The sequence below is a fragment of the Clupea harengus genome, chromosome 26 (genome assembly GCF_900700415.2).
Source record: "Clupea harengus chromosome 26, Ch_v2.0.2, whole genome shotgun sequence".
Classification (NCBI taxonomy): Eukaryota; Metazoa; Chordata; class Actinopteri; order Clupeiformes; family Clupeidae; genus Clupea; species Clupea harengus.
This window is the reverse complement of record NC_045177.1, coordinates 5,907,898-5,926,492: the sequence shown is the minus strand read 5'-3', so window position 1 is coordinate 5,926,492 and position 18,595 is coordinate 5,907,898. Positions and strand designations below refer to the sequence as shown.

General features: G+C 46.1%; 2 protein-coding genes across 2 annotated transcripts; one reads left to right on the top strand and one right to left on the bottom strand.

The window, feature by feature from the left end:
- Positions 1–68: 68 nt before the first annotated feature.
- Positions 69–13,756, bottom strand: cygb2 (cytoglobin 2). The gene is made up of 4 exons (XM_012827472.3): positions 13,552–13,756; positions 10,840–11,557; positions 1,519–1,750; positions 69–288 (listed from the first exon to the last, which is right to left on the bottom strand). The coding sequence occupies exons 2-4, from the start codon at positions 10,974–10,976 to the stop codon at positions 124–126; spliced, it is 534 nt and encodes a 177-aa protein (XP_012682926.1). The 5' UTR covers positions 10,977–11,557; positions 13,552–13,756; the 3' UTR covers positions 69–123.
- Positions 13,757–14,643: 887 nt separating this feature from the next.
- On the top strand, positions 14,644–18,566 carry LOC105900197. The gene is made up of 4 exons (XM_012827460.3): positions 14,644–14,795; positions 16,065–16,329; positions 16,802–16,998; positions 17,538–18,566. The coding sequence occupies exons 1-4, from the start codon at positions 14,762–14,764 to the stop codon at positions 17,900–17,902; spliced, it is 861 nt and encodes a 286-aa protein (XP_012682914.2). The 5' UTR covers positions 14,644–14,761; the 3' UTR covers positions 17,903–18,566.
- The last annotated feature ends 29 nt before the right edge of the window (positions 18,567–18,595 follow it).

Here is an 18,595-nt window from a genome sequence, read left to right as displayed (position 1 = left end):
ACTTTGCACTCTTTCCCTTTTACCCCCCCACCCCGCCCCCCCCCCCCCCCCACCCCCACTTAGACCCCTTCCTCTTCTTATTGGTCAGGCCCATCCAATCAGATCCCAGCAGTGTTCGCTCGCTCACACCGCAGAGCTGGACACCTTGACCCAGCCCACCTCGGCGTAGGCCCCGGTCACGTGCCAGTACAGCGCCCCCATTAGTTTGGTCCAGGCTCGGGCCACCTCCGCGGTGAAGCACTCGCCAAAGTCCTCGGCCAGCACCTCCAGGATCACACCGCTCAAGATCTGGAGGGGTGGAGACAGAAGGACAATAGAGAAAGAGAGGGACGAGGGATGAAGATTTGAGATTAAGATTATAGTTCTCTACACCAGATTAAGATTATAGTTCCGGAGACTACAAGGGATGAAGATTATAGTCCTCGAGACTACACCAGATTAAGATTATAGTTCTCTCTAGACTATACCAGATTAAGATTATAGTTCCGGAGACTACAAGGGATGAAGATTATAGTTCTCGAGACTACGCAGGATGAAGATTATAGTTCTCGAGACTATGCAGGATGAAGATTATAGTTATCGAGACTACAAGGTACTGTCAAATTGTCATCCTATGAAGAGGGCTACAGGTTTTGACTGAACATTTTAGAACATTAAAGACCTTCTTCAGTCTTACTCAGAGAGGAAGAAACAGGTTTTGAAATGAAACAACAGGGCCTTATAGAGCAAACAGGTCCATTAGCAATCCATTCCTTTCCACAGGCTTATCAGAGAAGGTGTAAACACACCCATCTGCAGTATAATTAATGTGAAATGTGTTTATGAGGTGTGATTATAAAATGGACAACTCTGACCTGGACCACTGGGATGTGTTTAGTATTATCCAAAATACTGTGGATACAATGAGATTTTTTACATTTGTATAGTGTTATTTTACATGTCTAGTTCTCTGATAAACAACCTGCCCTAATAAAGTCACCCAATGGCTTGAGGAAGGATCCATTATATGACATTTAACATTGTTTATCTTCATTTCAAACTGAGGTCCATTTAGTCCAGTTATCTTCATTTCAAACTGATGTCCATCACAGTTGTGATCTGTGTTTTGCGTCATTGCCTAAGTTACTGACTTATCCAGTGCAGTAAAACGTATGAAACCACACAAATATCAATGATCAATGACACCCAGGTGCTAACACACTCTTGTGATCTTAAACCTCTCAGAACATTTGAACCTTTTCGACAAAAACAACTTTGCTGTTAAAAAGCATGTTAGGTATTAAAAGGGTTCTCCAGAGCTGAGAAGTCTCACAACACCGACAGCTAAACAGTTTCCACAAAAGAGTCGTTCAACTGAAAGCTCTGGGTGGAACCTGTTTGATGTTTTCTTCCAGGTATTTCAATGGGCACATTTCTGAGAACCATTACGGCTTGTTAACAGTGGACCATCATTACTTCAGTCAACATCGTAAAACATCCGGAGTAAAGTGGGGGGAAAGCAGGAGGTCTGTCTCTTACCTTGAAGTACACCGGCTCCACCTTGTGTTTCAGCGCGTGCGCCTTGCCCACGATGTTCAGGACAGAGGACACCTTGTCCGGGTCGTTGAGGTTCTCCACCACGGTGTTGATGGCGTTCATGACGCGCCGCGCGTGCTGTCGCAGCTGGCTGCTCTTCTCCATCTCCTCAGGGTCGTCCATGTCCTGGAACTGGCTGAAGTACTGCTTGGCCGAGGGGAAGTTCACAAAGAACCTGGAGGGGAATCGAGGGCCCATGAGTAAGACATCGACTCCACTCAGTGCTTAACTTTTTCTTTTTCTCTCATCATTTCTCTTCTCTTATTTTCATTTCTTTGGGAGGAACTGTAAAAAGTAAAGCTTTTAATTGTTACTTATTACTTCTTGCTGTCATTGTTGTTTTTCTGTTTCCTGAAAATGTTTTCTAAAAGCAGCAGCCTTATTCAAGGTACCCTTTCCTTACTGGTGGGCTGGATCAGAAGTGCAGAAATCCCTTCCCTGACATAGATCTCAACAGAAATAGAACTGAGTTTCCTGCAGAGGTACATCCTACGACCCACTGGGAAAAAGCCATCAGCAACAGCATTCATGCCACAGACAATAGATAATAATAACCTTAGTTCCACCATCAGCGTGTCAAGAGAATGTCACTAGCATCCCCAGATACCACCGCAGAACTTACATGTCAGTCTGGAAAATAACTGACTTGACTGCATGTCTTCTCCAGCCTATAAATGGTTCTAGCCTAAAATAACAAAATAATTTCAAAATCTTGGGAAGTTTACCATCTTGAACTAATATAAGATGCCTCCTATGGTTAAAACCACCCCCAGAAGTGCGGGTGACATGGTGTTGACAGAAGGTGAGATCACTGTAGACAGTAAGACATGGAGTGACAGACAATTTCTTTGCTCTTCAGTTTTAGACATATTTGTAGGTGGACAACACACAATAAAACGGTAATAACATCTTCAAAGGAGAAGAACAATCAACAATTCAATTTCAGCTCATTCTGGCTCTTTTGTTATTACCCTGGCACACTCTAGTCAATCTCCCTACCCTCACTACAAGACCAACGTGAACCTCCACCAGACTTTTTAATCATGACTCTGATTTCATATAACAGATACTATTGTGTATATCTATTCATACAATGGATGTTATTAGTCATATATCCATATGCTTTGACTGGACCGTGAGATGAATACATGTACCCAAGCCATAACTGAAGTTCCCTTAGGAGAAAAAAAAAATGACATTCATGGACTATAACGTAATGTTCTCTCCTCAAATCAAATGAGATCAGAACATTTTTTACTTTAATGAAATCGACATTTCAACATTCATTCTCCTTATTTGCCTGGCGAAAGGCAGACAGTGAACAGTGATAACTGTTACGTAAACCGAGACTGTGAAATCACATTTCTCAGAATAGTTATTATCTAAGTGCGGGTGAAGTCACCTAAGAAATGTTAGCAGTGTGCAAGTCCAGCGGGGAGAGAGAGATGACCTCCTTTAAGAAACTAGGCTAAGTTGAACATTTAACCAAAGGTTGTTTAAACACAACGCCCGGGCTATCTCTGTTCGCTGTGCTTCACGGGGCCCTAACCAGATGATACACGCTCCACAAGAAGAGAATGGTAATCATACATTTCTGGGGCCCCCGGGGTCATAAACTGCCTTTCCATCTGACTGAGCGAAGACATTGCTCATCTCGGTGTGTCACACAAAGCTAATAAAATAAATAAAAACCCCCACACACAGTAGCCCTGGCCGTGGGCAAGGAGCAGGCCCCCTTGTAATTAGCCCCTTGGCTATCCCCCCTTACACAGATGAGGTGCTTTGGACTGTGGTGTGAGGGGGTCTGTTTGAGATGAAGAGAAATAGAGAGAAAAGAAGAGAGAGAGAGAGCGAGAAAGAGAGAGATAGAGACGGAGAGAACGAGAGAGAAAAGAAGAGAGAGACGGAGAGAAAGAGAGAGAGGAATGTCATGTCTTTATTTTGTCTGTGTGTGTCAGTGCGTGAATTTGCCAATGCGAGTGTCTACGAGTGTGAGCGTGTGTGTCTGCATGTGTCTCTAAGTGTTTGTGAGTACCCGAGTGTGTGTGTGTGTGTGTGTGCGCTGGTGTGTCGATAAGTGTGTGTGTAGTGTGTGCGTGTGTCGGGTAGTGCAGTGGTGCTGCATAGATGATTGGCACCCAGCAGCTGAAGTGGTGCTGATGAGAGGGAAGTCATTAAGTCGTGGCGGGTGTAATTACTGACAGGTGCAGGGAGCTGAGGAGAGGAGAGGAGAGGAGAGAGTGAGAGAGGAGAGAGGAGAGAGTGAGAACAAGAGAAAGGAGAGTGAGAGAGAGGAGAGAGAACAGAGAGGAGAACAAGGGAAAGGAGAGTGAGAGAGAGGAGAGAGAGCAGAGAGGAGAACAAGGGAAAGGAGAGTGAGAGAGAGGAGAGAGGAGAACAAGCGAAAGGAGAGTGAGAGAGATGAGAAGAGAGTGAGAAAGGAGAGAGGAGAACAAAGGAAAGGAGAGTGAGAGACAGGAGAAGAGAGTGAGAGAGGTAAGCATAGCTGGGGAGGGGGGAGAAGAGAAGAGAAGAGGGGAGGACGGGAGAAGAGAACACGAGATAAGAGAGGAGAGGACAGGAGAGGAGAGCTCCCCTCTCAGCCGTTGCCCTCAGCATCACCACCACAGCCGTAGTCGCGCCAGTGTTTACAGAGCTGGTTTGAATACACAGCCAAAGAACTTCTGCTAATGCTCAACAGTCGCCATCAGATAAATACAGTCCATTGTGATTATAGGGAACAATCATTTATTATAAAAAAAAGAAGCATCTTTGTGTGTTATGGCTGCATTAATCTGTCTCCCGCACTACCACAACAACCCAGCAGGGCTGCCTTTGCTAATGGCATTGTATACCTTGTCTCAGTGACCAATGTAGAAACTGATTTGATAAGCAAATGAAATTATGACTTTGTGAGCATTTCCATGTGGCACTTCTTATCACAATGCACTTCCAGATATTATCAGAGTGATGATTAGTATGAATGCAGGGCTCTCAAGTTTTGAAGACAGGCAAGAGTGACATATCCCACCACGCCCCCGCCCGCCCCCATTCCACCCGCCTCGCCCCTGCCGTATGCCCACAGACCAGCCCAACCCCCACCCCCCATATTATTAGTGTTTTGTTGTTGTTAATAATAATTGTCTCAGTGACCAATGTAGAAACTGATTTGATAAACAAATGAAATTATGACTTTGTGAGCATTTCCATGTGGCACTGCTTATCACAATGCACTTCCAGATATTATCAGAGGGATGATTAGTATGAATGTATTGGCATGGCCTTCCTTAAATCTAGTATCCATAAAGCAATGTAAACACATCCATAAAGGGTTATAAAGTATTCATAATGCCTCATAATGGCTGACACAAGTCTATACAACCATTTATAAGTAGACATGACTGCACTCATAAAGCGTTATAATATTGTTGTAGAAGCCCTCCATAACTATTGTTATGAAAGCCTGTATGGAGTTACGTATGGCTCTATAAAGCGAATTTGGTGACTAAACAGCATTCGACATAAGGCAAAGATGTCATCAGATAAAAGAAGCTTTACTAAGCATTCTGATACTTCAAGCTGTAAGGGTATCATAGCTGTTATAGTATCATAACGCTTTATGATCGCTTATGACCAGCAATTGTGAAAAGTGGAATGGTTGATTTTTGTTAGTCACAGCACAGTGCCACTACACATTGTTGTCATAGTGTAGATTGCCATCTGCCAGCGCTAAGTTTGGCCTCCGGCAGCACCCCTACTACATCAGAGCCTGCAGATCCTATGACATGCTATGTTGAGAAAGAGCACTAGCTTGTAGCTGTCCAAGCGTACCTTTTCCAGCTGTCCCTTTTGCTCTCTTTGAAATGCCATTCAGGAGCTTGGCAGTTCAGCGCCCATAAATTAGCATGAAGGATGCACAGCACTCAACAGGAATTAGCACGAGGAATGCTAGGTCCTTAAAATTGACTGATGTTTACCGTATCAGAAAAAGGATGCAAAAGACATGCTTCTCTAAAAAAAAATCGCCTCTTATATTTAGGAGATGCTCAACATTTGAGGGAAATTGTCTCTGAAATTGTCAGAAGGTCGTGGCTGATAAGACTGAGCTTCGGTTGCCGCAGCATGTGAGCCAATCCAAACGTGTGAGGAGAGAGTGGCATGTCTCTGTGGCAGAACAGCCTCTTATCAAACACATGGCTTTCTCAGATACATTGGCAGCTAGTTAATTGCATACTGATTAGCTCTGATGAGAGCTTATGCATCGCGGCGCCACACAACCAAGCACCACACGGCTGACTTTTCAGGCACACACTCACACACACACACACACACACACACAGTCACACACACACACACATGATTTACACCAATGGGTGTAATAACTCAGATGGTTTTCAAAGAACTTCGGGTCTTCGAATGAAGATGAGACTGATTCCATATGGCAATGCTGCTGTTACGGTTCCCTTTCACAGATCATTGATGCTAATGAACACCAGATTCAAATATCAATAATCACGCTGCCACAAAAGAATATGCCATGACATTTTGAGCGTATAGGGCAGTAAAGTGGAGATGCCTCTAGTCTACGTGCTCTTTTCCACGGCTTCACTCACTGGGGAAAGCTGGCATATGGGCAGAAGAGTGCCTCAGGTGCTCCACGCAGAGGGTGAAATTGTATTTGTACGCATTGATGATATTTGCTGAGGCTACTGTCAGCGCAGTCTCCTGCATGGATACTCGCAACGCTGGTTTTGTGTGTCAGCGCCTAACGTCTGCAGAAGACAGTCTTAAATGTCTCCTGTGGGCCCAGTGGCCCCCGCCACACGCACCGATGCCACTGTACCATGAGATGCCCCCGCCACACGCACCAATGCCACTGTACCATGAGATGATGCCCCTTTCATCCTCTCCTGCCAAAATACACTCCGGTATTTACTTCAGTGCCATCACTATGTTGTTGACATTTTGTTTTATGTTATCAAAATCACACAAAAAAAAAAAGATCCAGATATGTTGTGGTTGATGATTATGTGGATCTGCAGCAGAAAAAAAGACATGGGTTGTTAGGGCTGGGGATATACTCTCTTCACTCTGTGAAGTGAATGTATGCTAATGAATGTAAATGGCTGCCTCTCGTTACGTAAGGGCTTGGCTTCCCACAAGCAATGCAAACATCCACTCCAGTCAGTCCCTGCTGGAAATCTCTTCTCCTACTCCCTCCTGTTTGCTGCCCTTAACTGGTCATCCTTTTAAGCCTTGATCAAACCTGTATACTCTGCCTCTGTCTCTGTCTCGTATCTCATATCTCATCTCATCTTTGCACCAACCACTTGTGCAGACCCATCAACTTCAGCAGGGCTGACTGGATTGGCAGCAGTGCATTGGCCAGCGAAGGCAGCTGGTAGGTCGGGGTGAGGATGCTGCTTGGGGATTGGTCGGGTGAGGATGCTGCCTGGGGATTGGTCGGGGTGAGGATGCTGCCTGGGGATTGGTCGGGGTGAGGATGCTGCCTGGGGATTGGTCGGGGTGAGGATGCTGCCTGGGGATTGGTCGGGGTGAGGATGCTGCCTGGGGATTGGTCGGGGTGAGGATGCTGCCTGGGGATTGGTCGGGTGAGGATGCTGCCTGGGGATTGGTCGGGGTGAGGATGCTGCCTGGGGATTGGTCGGGTGAGGATGCTGCCTGGGGATTGGTCGGGGTGAGGATGCTGCCTGGGGATTGGTCGGGGTGAGGATGCTGCCTGGGGATTGGTCGGGGTGAGGATGCTGCCTGGGGATTGGTTGGAGGGGATTCGCTCCCGAGCCCCGTGGAGGAGACGGGCATGGAGGCTGCCCTGCCGTCTGGGGTACAGCAGGTGGGCGCCGTCTCTAGCTCTGGAGAGACGCTGCAGTACCATCATCATCATCATCATCATCAATAACAACAACAATAACAACAACAATAACAACAACAGAAGGGGGCTTGTTGCTTGGGCTTGGTGGACACTTAATCTTGTCATCACTCACTGATAAGAGCTTCACTAGTGAGGTGCCTGGGTTTTTTTTTTGTTTTATTTATTGTATTTTGGTCCTTAAAGTTTAGGTTCACATGGAAGTTTCAGGAACTTGTAATATGTCAACCATATATGTTTTATCTCTTGTCATGCACATCAAACCTGCTGAAACCTGGTTTCATTTATCTGACTGGGGTTAGTTCTACCACCCATTCTATCTAGCTCAGCAGAAACTATCCAAACTCTTCACAAACCCTGCATATCACCACCCTGCCCCCGGCCTGAACACACAACACACACACCCTGCCCCCTGCCTGAACACACAACACACACACACCCGTGCCACCACTGGGCCTGAACACTAAGCTGGGTGTTGAAAATAAAAATGCAGAATTCCACCGATTGTAGCTTTTTTTTTTCTGCTGCAGCCAGCCGCATGCTGAGCGGGACCTGTTTAATCCGTACTCTGGAGAAGAGTCGCAGTGAAAGCGCTCGCTGGAGAGATGCCCTGTGGACCAGCGCAGCACAGCGCAGCAGCAGCCCCAGAGAGGAGAGGAGAGGAGAGGAGGAGAAGAGGAGGAGAAGAGGAGGAGAGGAGGAGAGGGTGCCAGAGAGGTGCCAGGCCCAGGAGCTGCCACCCACAGATAAGAACCTCACACATTCTGTTTCTGCAACGCACAGCCTCATACACACTCACACACACACACACACACACACGTATGCTCTCACACACACATGCAGACACGCTCTCACACACAGACACATGCAGACAAGCTCTCACACACAGACACACTCTCACACAAAGATATACTCGCGACCGCACATATACACGCGCATATACACACAAGCACATGGATGTACATGCAGGGATATGTGCACACACAAATAGACATACACACACACTCACACACACACACACACGTACACACATTTCACGTACACCTTCACACATTTACACGGACACACGCTTGCCCACGCTCACACATCCACCCACACATGCCCACCCACACACACGCAAACACTCATACACACACATACACACACACACACACACACACTCATATACACACACATACACACACACACACTGACAAACACACTCTTACAGACACACATACACACACACTGACAAGCACGCTCATGCACATACACAAACACTCCCTCTGTCTCACACACGGGAGACGGGGCAACGGCGCTGGAAAACACACTCACACACACTCCGACACACACTCACACATTCCGCACCTCATATCGAGTCCCTCTCTCCCCGAAGATTTTTGGCTCAGGGATTTTGCTTGTCACCTCATACCTACAAATCACAACATGCCACCCTCACTCCTGACAGTCGCCCTGGCAACCTCAAGCTTGCTATTTTAACGAGTCCTCGGGGTCTGAAGCGTGGCGGCGGCGGCGCTATGTTAGCAGGAAAGTCCAAAAGCCCAGGTGGAAACCCCACACATACAAACACATTATCCAGCGCCGCTGGGAGAAAAAAAAAGGAATGTTATTAATATAGCCCCGATGCCTGGTTCTTTTCAAGCTGACAAAAAGGCTATGAGATGTTGGATTTTCTCATGCTGGTATTTTAAAACATTGTGAAGCTTGAGCCATCGCACCTCAGGTACTGGATTACTGGGGACAGGAATTAGGGGATAAGATGCTGACTGAATTGTGTTTTGACTAGGAACAGGTGTTAAAAATAGAAGTCTGGTTAGACCTAATACTTTTTAACATTGGAAAACGATACAGTATATTTTACTATAATCTCGAAATAATATCTCCATGGTGAAATGATTTATGCATGACCAAGCTCTGCTCAGTAAACACTTGGAGTTGCTTTGAAAATGTCTTCCACAAACGAATGACCCATTTCAAAATTGTAGTTCTCGTCTGCCTATCAAATCTAAATAATTACATAATGTTCCAGTATCCAATAGATAATCAGAACTACAAAAATTGTTACAGTATTTTCACACTGTAACAACATGAAATCTTTTAACTTTCATTACGTTAAAGCAACAATATGCAACAATTTGCCACTTTTTGAGGTATGTTTTTAATGAGCAACTACTTCTGGTATCATCTTCAAATAAATTTTGATGGAACATGGTCATGTGAAGGACCTATATACACACACGTGTTTTCACTGCCCATCCAGGCTATGCACTGTGTAGTGTGGCTCGGGTCGAAACAACCCCGTGAAAATATAAGAAAAGCTTTCACAGCACGACATGGCCAACAAAGATGCCTGTGCAAGCTTTTATCAGTGCTTTTATTAGTGGGTGTTGGTAGTGTTTTCAAGTGTTTATGCATGCTTTTTAGGCAGGTAGGTCGCTAGCTTTAGACCTAAACTCCATAATTCTAAGTCTAAAAGCTGCACACTAGGTCTTTTTTTTTTTACAATACCTGTTGTGTTATGTCTGTCTCTCTGTCTCTCTGACTGCATCAGTTATCAATTATATCAAAGACAAGTATTTTTTTTTTCTTCTGCTTCCCTATTGTAGCACCTTGAGCTGAGTATAAGCTGTGATTGCGGAGAGTGAGATGGGTGAAGATTGCTGTTCCATCGTCTGCTGTACCTTTTTTTGTTCTGAGGAGGGAGTGTGTTTTTCCTCAGACCACATGTGGAGTAGTTCAGCTCAGGTGAGATGTAAGATGGAGCGTTCCGGAGCGTTCCAGGAAGAGCAATCATTTTCAGCTGCGGAAAGCACACCATGCTGTGGGTACCAGCTGTGCGCTTCTCCTACCAGTGCCACTGCACCAAATTAGTGTCATCTCTTTCTCTCTCTCCCTTTCTCTCTCTCTCTCTGTCTCTCTCTCTCCCTTTCTCTCTCTCTCTCTCTCTCTCTCTCTCTCCGTCTGTGTCTGTCTTCCTCATCCCTGTCACACCTATGTTATGGCAGAAAAAGTAAACACTACACTGTGTGACCACAGTTCTGTTGAATAGTCATCTTTCTTTTGAGCTACAGAGAGAAGAGCACATAAAAGTGCATGTGCAGAAAAACAATCTAAGCATGACTGAATCCCCTCAAATAAACTAGAGCTTCCACAGGCATGAGCATAAATTAACCTTGCAACGTACTCACAAGCACTTTTAATAAATCCCATGCTGGGTCCTTGCCTGGAGATGAGTGATATGTCTGTCACAATAACACGGCAAGCAAACTTTTTCTTTCAGAGAGCGTGTAGACTGTAGTCAACACAGCCACAGAGAGATGTGGTGAAGTCAGGGATACGGGAGGTACAATAACAGCGCTATGAAACAGTGTTACCTGATGAGGATGGTGACCCCCACGTCCTCGCAGTTCTCGTAGACGCGTCCCCAGGTGTCCTGGACGATGGCCAGCTCGGCGTCGGAGAGCGGCTCCAGGCGCTCGCGCGGCTCCTCGTCGCGTTTGTCGTCCATCATCCCGCTGCTGCTGCCGGTGGTGGCGGAGGTGGTGTCGGTGGTGGCGCACCACTGAGAGGCCGGGAGCGAATGGGGGGCGGCGGCGGCAGCAGCAGCAGCAGCGGCGGCGGCACAGGAGGAAGAGGAGGTGTTGCTGGCGGCGGCGGCGGGAGGAGGACGTGGAGGTGGGGGCCGGGAGGCGGTCGGGGTCGCAGCCGGAGAGGAGAGCAGCCGCTGAGGGAGCGAGCGGAGCGTGCGCGCCCACCCCCCACCCACCCCTCGCCACTCTTTATCTACCCAGGCGCCCAGGGTGCCTGCGCTGAGCCCGCTGCGCCTCCACTCTCCCTCTACCTCTCTCTCTCTCTCTCTCTCTCCCTCTCTCTCCCTCTACCTCTCACTCTCTCTCTCACCTCTCTCTTTGTCGGTCCTTCACTCTTGGGTGTTGAGTGCCTGTGGAGTGAGAGTGAGAGTGAGAGTGTCTCTCCGCGTCGCGGGACCTGGAGCTCGTATGTGTGTGTCTCTCGCGTGTGTGTTTGCCTCTCCTCCCCCTCTGTGCCACAGCTGCTGCCTTCCCTCTGAACTTCTCCTGGGTTTGTGAGGACCTGAGAGAGGAGTGGGAGAGAGAGATGGAGAGAGAGAGAGAGAGAGAGAGAGGAAAGGGGTGGAGAGAGAGAGAGAGGGAGAGAGAGAGGGAGAGAGAGAGGGATAGCACTCAGAATTCCTGTTATCAACCCATCCTCATACAATGAGGCACATGCACACACACAGACACACGCATGTACTCTCTCTCTCTCTTTCTCTCTTACACACACACATGTGCATGCATGTCTTTTCTCTCTCCCTCTTTTACACACACACACACACACACATTAACACTCGTCAGTGTAGCGGTTAATGGCACAGGGAAGCAGGCAGACAAAAACTCTATGATGAGAAAATGAAAGGGGGTCTGTACTTTCTCAGGAGACATAAAAGAGAGTCCACTCACACACACACACACACTCTCTCTCTCTCTCTCTCTCTCTCTCACACACACACACACACACACACACACACACACACACACACACACACACACACACACACACACACACACACACAGAATGTAGTTCCAATTCTACTTTCTCAAAGGACAGTACCACTGACATCTAGACAGGTTAAGGAGGTAAAAGATGAATATGGTAGCTGTTCAGTTATTTAATCAAGTCCTGGCTCTGAAGAAGGGCTAAGGGTAAATACACATCTTGTGCAAAGACACTTGTTCAGAGTTTGTGCTGCTCAGGTCTGTAGCGAAAGGTTAGCAGAGACGCCAGGCATCCTCGTGCTTTTTAACTCTGTTTACAAAAAAAAATCCACCGCCACTTTCCAGGGAAGTAGTCAAGCATTGAAGCAGGAGCTCTCGTGCTCGTGGAAATGAAGATAACTCACGCTGCGGTCCCCCCCCCCCCCCCCAGAAACCCAGAGGTTGTTCTCTGTGAAGAAAATAAATGTCATTTTATCGAAGCTTGACCACCCAGGGTGGATTACAAGTCAGATGGGGGGGGGGGGGGGGGGGGGGGGGTTAGAGTAAACTCCCGTGCAGATTCAGACTCCAGAGAGAGTGGAGCTTGTTTTCCTGGAAAGATCTCATGCTTTTTAGGACAGACGCGGTAGCCTATGGGTGTTGATTTGTGTTAATGTCAACACTGCTGCACTGTATGCACTGCTGGCAGCAGAAGCAAACTGAGTCGTGGGAGGAAACCAGGACACTTCAAAAAAGACGACTGCAGTCACATTTCATTAGTTCTCCCGCCACAAGAAACTGACATGTTTAAAACATATTTCACGGAGTTTTACAATGGTATGCCTTCAAGACATAAACATGACTGCTGATTTGCATATTCTGAAATATCACAGCTCTTGGCAGTTCCTCACACAGGCATTAGTGCACTATAAACGAAAAACAACAACAGAAAACATAGTGTTAGCCATGGGCTACTACAAAGTCAGAAGACAGAGGCTTTTCATGACATTAGAGAAATAGTTGATAGATACAAGTGAAAATGATGGTCGTGGTAGTAGGATAATGATAGACTCTTTCTCTCAATCTAGACGTTTCCTAAGGATCTCTTTGTGTTTGTAATTCCACAGCTAACACAAGGCGAGAGATTGATGGACTGTTACTAGGACAAAGCAGGGATCTGCAAAAACAGAATGATTATGTCATAACGAATGAAAAGCATGTCACTCTGAAAAGAAGTGTCTTCACATTAAGGGAGATGACAGCCTAACACACAAAAGGCACTGCCTTTCACAGCGAACAGCTAAACAACTCCACTGTTACAATCTAAAGCATGCAGGGAATTGAGAGCTTTACTTCATAGACGGTAGATACACGAAACATGTCCAGTCCTCTCTGATTCACATTGGAGATAAAACACTAGATGATTGACAGACGAGGTTTACAGAATTTCAGTGTTTTCTTCAGATGAAAAAAATATATATATAACCCGACATACAGACAGTATGGCACGGCATGTCTCTGCATGTTGGCAGTGCTTAGCAACTGGACAGTCTGTGCAGATTCTACACCACTCCTCTTCCCTTGCTGGCTTACCCTCAGTGACCTTCTTTCAGGCTGAGCTTGCTGCCAGCGACTGGAATGAACCAGTACTCAAGTGATGATGAGAGGACCATGTCCATCTGAACCGATGGAGCAAACGCACTCCGTCCGTCCAGTGAGGAGGTGGTGTGGGGGGGATGTCAACAGTGGCCGAGCTAGGCTAGGCACGGCCACATATTTACCCTCCGATTTGAGAGCTTCAGTGACTGCCCTCGATTTAGCTGGTCTCCCCCGTCCTTTCCATGCTGTCGAGTTTGACACTAAATAACAGTTTGTCAGCCTTCATCACCAGTTGTGTAAGAGCCAGGGAGCGAGCAAGTCGGTCCGTGGAGATCAGCTTTTGAGGAGTGTAGGGGAAGGGCCATTACTGTGATTATTTCATAATTCTTATTGTGGGTTGCTTACACTACATTTAACACGTTAAAGGCTGCTGCACAGCGGATCGTTGGAGCAGCAATGCAAATGGACGCGCTGTGCGGGGGTGGTTACAGTGATAACTAGGGTTCAGAGTTGAGAGAGCACAAGGATACGGTCCAGCTGAGCATGTCAAACTGACAGTGGTCAATACAGACACAATATAATTCATTATCATTTGACATGATAGCGTATGGAGTACAATATAAGTAAAAAAAAAACATTAAGTCTCACTGCATGGAGTGAATGTAGAGTGATTATTGTGTCATTCCACCATAGCACCCCAGGTGAATAAATGAACAATTAGTCTAGTTACAGTCACAGCAGTCACCGGTGTGCATAACTATGACTGTAACTATGTCCCAGATGCTGGACTTGAGCCTCTTAACTTTATTGAATGCATGCACTTTAGTCACAGATTTCAAGTGTGTTGTGTCGGGAAATGTACAAATGTCACTGTATAACCTGCTTGTAAGTTGTATTGCACACCAATAGTGCATCTCTCTGCGTGTGTAACCTGCCATTGTTTACGTTTTTGGGTATGCAAGACTAACTTGTTCTCTACTCACGCCACCTGCCTCAGTAAAATGGAACGTGGCCCGAGATGTTTGTTGTCCTTGCATGCCCTCTAGAGGATCGTTATTGAATGTACAAAGACGCGTATCTCCAGTTATGCCGGATTTTCCGACAAGTTGAGTTACACGTCAGAATGTAACCTGTACTGGTGAGTGGACGTGTACTATGACCTCAGCAGTTTCCGTGTGTCAGCTGATCACGGATTCCGGATGTCATGGAACGTGTGGGGGATATGCCGAACGACAGTGGTAAGACTTCTGCTATAAACTGCTACGTCTAACACGTCTTCGCTGAAATTCAGCAGCCGACGGCTTAATAGAAACAATTGTAACATCTGTAATGGGTTTCAGACGCACGGTCGTTCGTGAATACTCAGAAGTTGCTTATTTGTCAGACTGCGTAGTCTCTGCAGAGCAGACGTAACGTCTACTTGTGCTGGGCAAACCGATTAAAGAGCGACGTCACTCGGCAGTCAGCAACACGGTACAAAATACACGTAGCAGCTGCAGAAACGTTGCTCGTGGGTCTGCATCAAAACGCGGTTCATGTCACATGCATCTCGCACCACATTTTAAATCCTAAATAAATAAAGGGGCAGACTGTAGGACATGTCTTGCAATATTTTACAAGATTGTTATTCTTGTGTCCATGTTTTGTGGGCAAGTTTATCATGACTGCTGTGGGTTAGGCTACATCTTTTCAAAATAAGACAAGCTTAAAAAGGTAGAGTACACAAGTCATATAATTTAGTTTACAACTCAAAAGACACACTCAAAGAGGAAGTGTACACTCCTTGAGCTGCAAACTAAATGATATGACTGTGCTGTGATGAAACACATCAATGCTAGTGTTGATATTGACAAAACGACCATTTTTTCTAGAACTCATTTTATGGTTTGAAAATGGCTCAACATGCCACCTACTGTTCAAAATCATACAAGGCCAATGCTGACGTAGATTGGACTGGTTGGTACAAACCTACATCATGATATACATCGAGTAAACTCTCAGCCCTTCGCTGCCCCTTGCCCACCAGTGGGTGTGGTTAGGGCTTGAAGATGGGGGTGAAGTTGCACTTTACCTAAACTACAGGGCTTGGGTGGAATATAAGAATATGTTGCCACATGTGTGTGTTGTGTGTGTTGTTGTGACGTCCCTCATACATGTTAGCATTTAATCCAATTTTATAATAATTACATTTAAGGGCTGTAACTGCGTTATTGCATCAACATGGTTAGTCTCCAGTCTCATATCTCTATGCAACTATTTGTGTTTCACTAAAACTAAATTGACATTTCATTAGTCAGTTGTCATTTGTTTGAAAATTGATAATTGATATTTGACTGTTTTACAATGAACAAATGATTTACATGATTATGTTACAGTCTATTGAATAAGTAGATATTATCCACGAAGTCTAAAAAGAAAGGTGCTATACAAATAAAGTGTATTATTATTATTATTATTATTATGAAAATACTGGTGCTTAATCCTCCCCTCCACACACGCACATGTAGGTTTCTCCATTGCTGGCCCCTCCACCACCCCCCGTAAGCGGCAGGTGCGCTTCTCCGCCCGCCATGACATCATGCTCCTGCGGGAGGTCATCGCCCAGAACCCCTTCAAGACCAAGGAGACAGGCCGCATCTGGGCGCGGGTGGGCGAGATCATCACAGGCGCGCTACAGGACGAGAACTTTGAGGTGGACGCCCGTCGCTGTCGCGAGAGGACCATGCTGCTGCTGGACTACTACAAGAAGCAGGACTTTCCCAGCCTGCGGAGGTACAAATCACAGCTCCTTTCAGTCATAGAGGCAGTGCAGTGTAACTGTGTTCACTGGGTCTTTGAGGGCGGATCTTCTCCCTCTTACCATACGTGCTTCCTTTATGTCCTTATCCAGACCTTGATGATCTGGTTGAAAGCATAATCTTAGTATGAAGTCTGATAATAATAATAATTATAATAATAATCATCATAATAATAATAAAGTTTTAGTAATACAAAGGAAATCAGTTCATGCAGAGAAATGTAACTGAAAAGGCCAACGATGGAGATACTGGGTAAAGTTACTAAAATATTTCAAAGAATTGACCCATTCTATATTTGCTCACATCTGCCAGAATAACTAGACTTTAAGTACATTTGAGATATGTAAGATGAAATGATAAAGAAGGATAACTGACATGTTGGTTCAGATGTTTCGTGTTGGTGCGTGGTGACGCTACTATCTGTTTGCTCTGGTTAATTGACTCAGGTTTGGAACCGAGAGGCTGTACTCACAGAAAGAGGACCTGCTCCACGAGGTGCTGGAGCTGGAGGCGGAGAAGGGGCTGATGGGAAAAGAGGAGACCAAGTACCAGGACGAGGAGCTGAGGAAACGAGTTCTGGAAGAACTCACCATGCCAGAGCAGGACAAACCCAACCTGCTGTCGATAACAGCGCTACCTACAGGTGAGGGAGCAGCAGTACTCTGACCTGATCAGAGGTCTGTTGCACAGTCATTTTAGTGCTCCTTATCCAATCAGAGGGCACTAATTCTGCAATATAAGTGTGTCACATCTAGGATCACACACATTTACATGACAAAGCCCTAGGGAAGCCATGCTACCATGGCATAAGACTGAATGAAAATAGTGTCAATTAAAAATACTTCTCCTGAATTTCATAGCACAGTAGGTAACCTGGTCTACAGTGATATCAGGTTGTTCACTAGGCTGTCTGCCAGTCAAGTGCAGTGTGCATAGCTGTTTGAAGCACAAGGTTTGGTATACAGCTGAGCTAAAATCTCCTACAACAGGAAATTATTAAGACCTGAGGTTCTTACCAAAGTATAATTTTGTGAAAATGTTATGAATACCTTTAGCTTAAGATTTAGATATTGTGTGTGTTGATGTAAACCTTTAAGGTAAGAGTAAAATAACTTGAATCACTTAGCAGAGGAGAGAAACAAAACAGAAACCACTTACAAGTGACTCCACTGACCTCCACAGAGGTCACGACCCCAGAGCCAGAGGACCCAGAGGGGGTGGGCGAGCTGGCAGACCTGCCCGCGCCCACGGCCAAGCGCGCCTGCCAGTGCTGCTGCCAGACGTACTCGGAGATCTTGAGCTTCCTGGAGAAGCGGGCGGAGGCCGAGCAGCGCCTGCGCGAGGAGGAGATGGCGCTGAGACGCGAGGAGCTGGAGATCCAGCGGAGCAAGATCGCCCTGGAACGCGAGCGGCTCGGGGCCGAGAGGACTGAGCGCGAGAGGCGCTTCGAGCTGGAGAGCCAGGAGAGACAGGTCATCCTGGACCTGCTCAAGGAGAAAGTGCTCAGGAACCCTGAGCCGGCCAGGGGGAAGGATGCAGAGGGCTGAGAGACCATGGCTGCTGCTGCTGGACCTGGAACAATGAGAGTGTCCGAGTGGGAGGATGTGTACTGAGATGGGCCAGAGTTTTTTGCACAACGCCACAGAGGGCTCAGTTTCCCTGGAATGAGCTATGGTGAGAAGGGCTAAATGATGTGCTAAAATCCATCTTGAACTGAATGGGAAGAAGATATTTGACAAATTCTTTCCATACCCAACCTTGCTGAAGACATATGTGACACAAAAGTGACACAAGACACTTGTGGTTCTTGCCTAAAACTTTTGCCAATTTACCTATGTGGACGCCAATTTAAAACGGCTCTTCCTTTCACTTCTATATTGCTGGGTAATTGTTGCTTTTTTAAATAAATGTAATTAGAACTAACTTATGTCCTTTATTTTTAAAACTCTTTGTAATGTGGTTTTATTAAATTGACATGACTAGTCACAACAACCACGTGGCCTATCCTTTTGAATGACTACATTGGTCGACATTGTTTTTTAGATTTGATTACTTCTTTATCTTTTTACTTTCTTACTTTAACTAAAATGAATCACGGCAGTCCCAGGACCTGTAAGCCTTACAAATGAAACGAAGGATCCATTCGCCTGGCCATACTAAGCATTGCAGTGTTTTTGACATCCTTTCCTTTGACCCGGTAGACATTAATAGATATGATTGGCTGAACTATAACACGAACC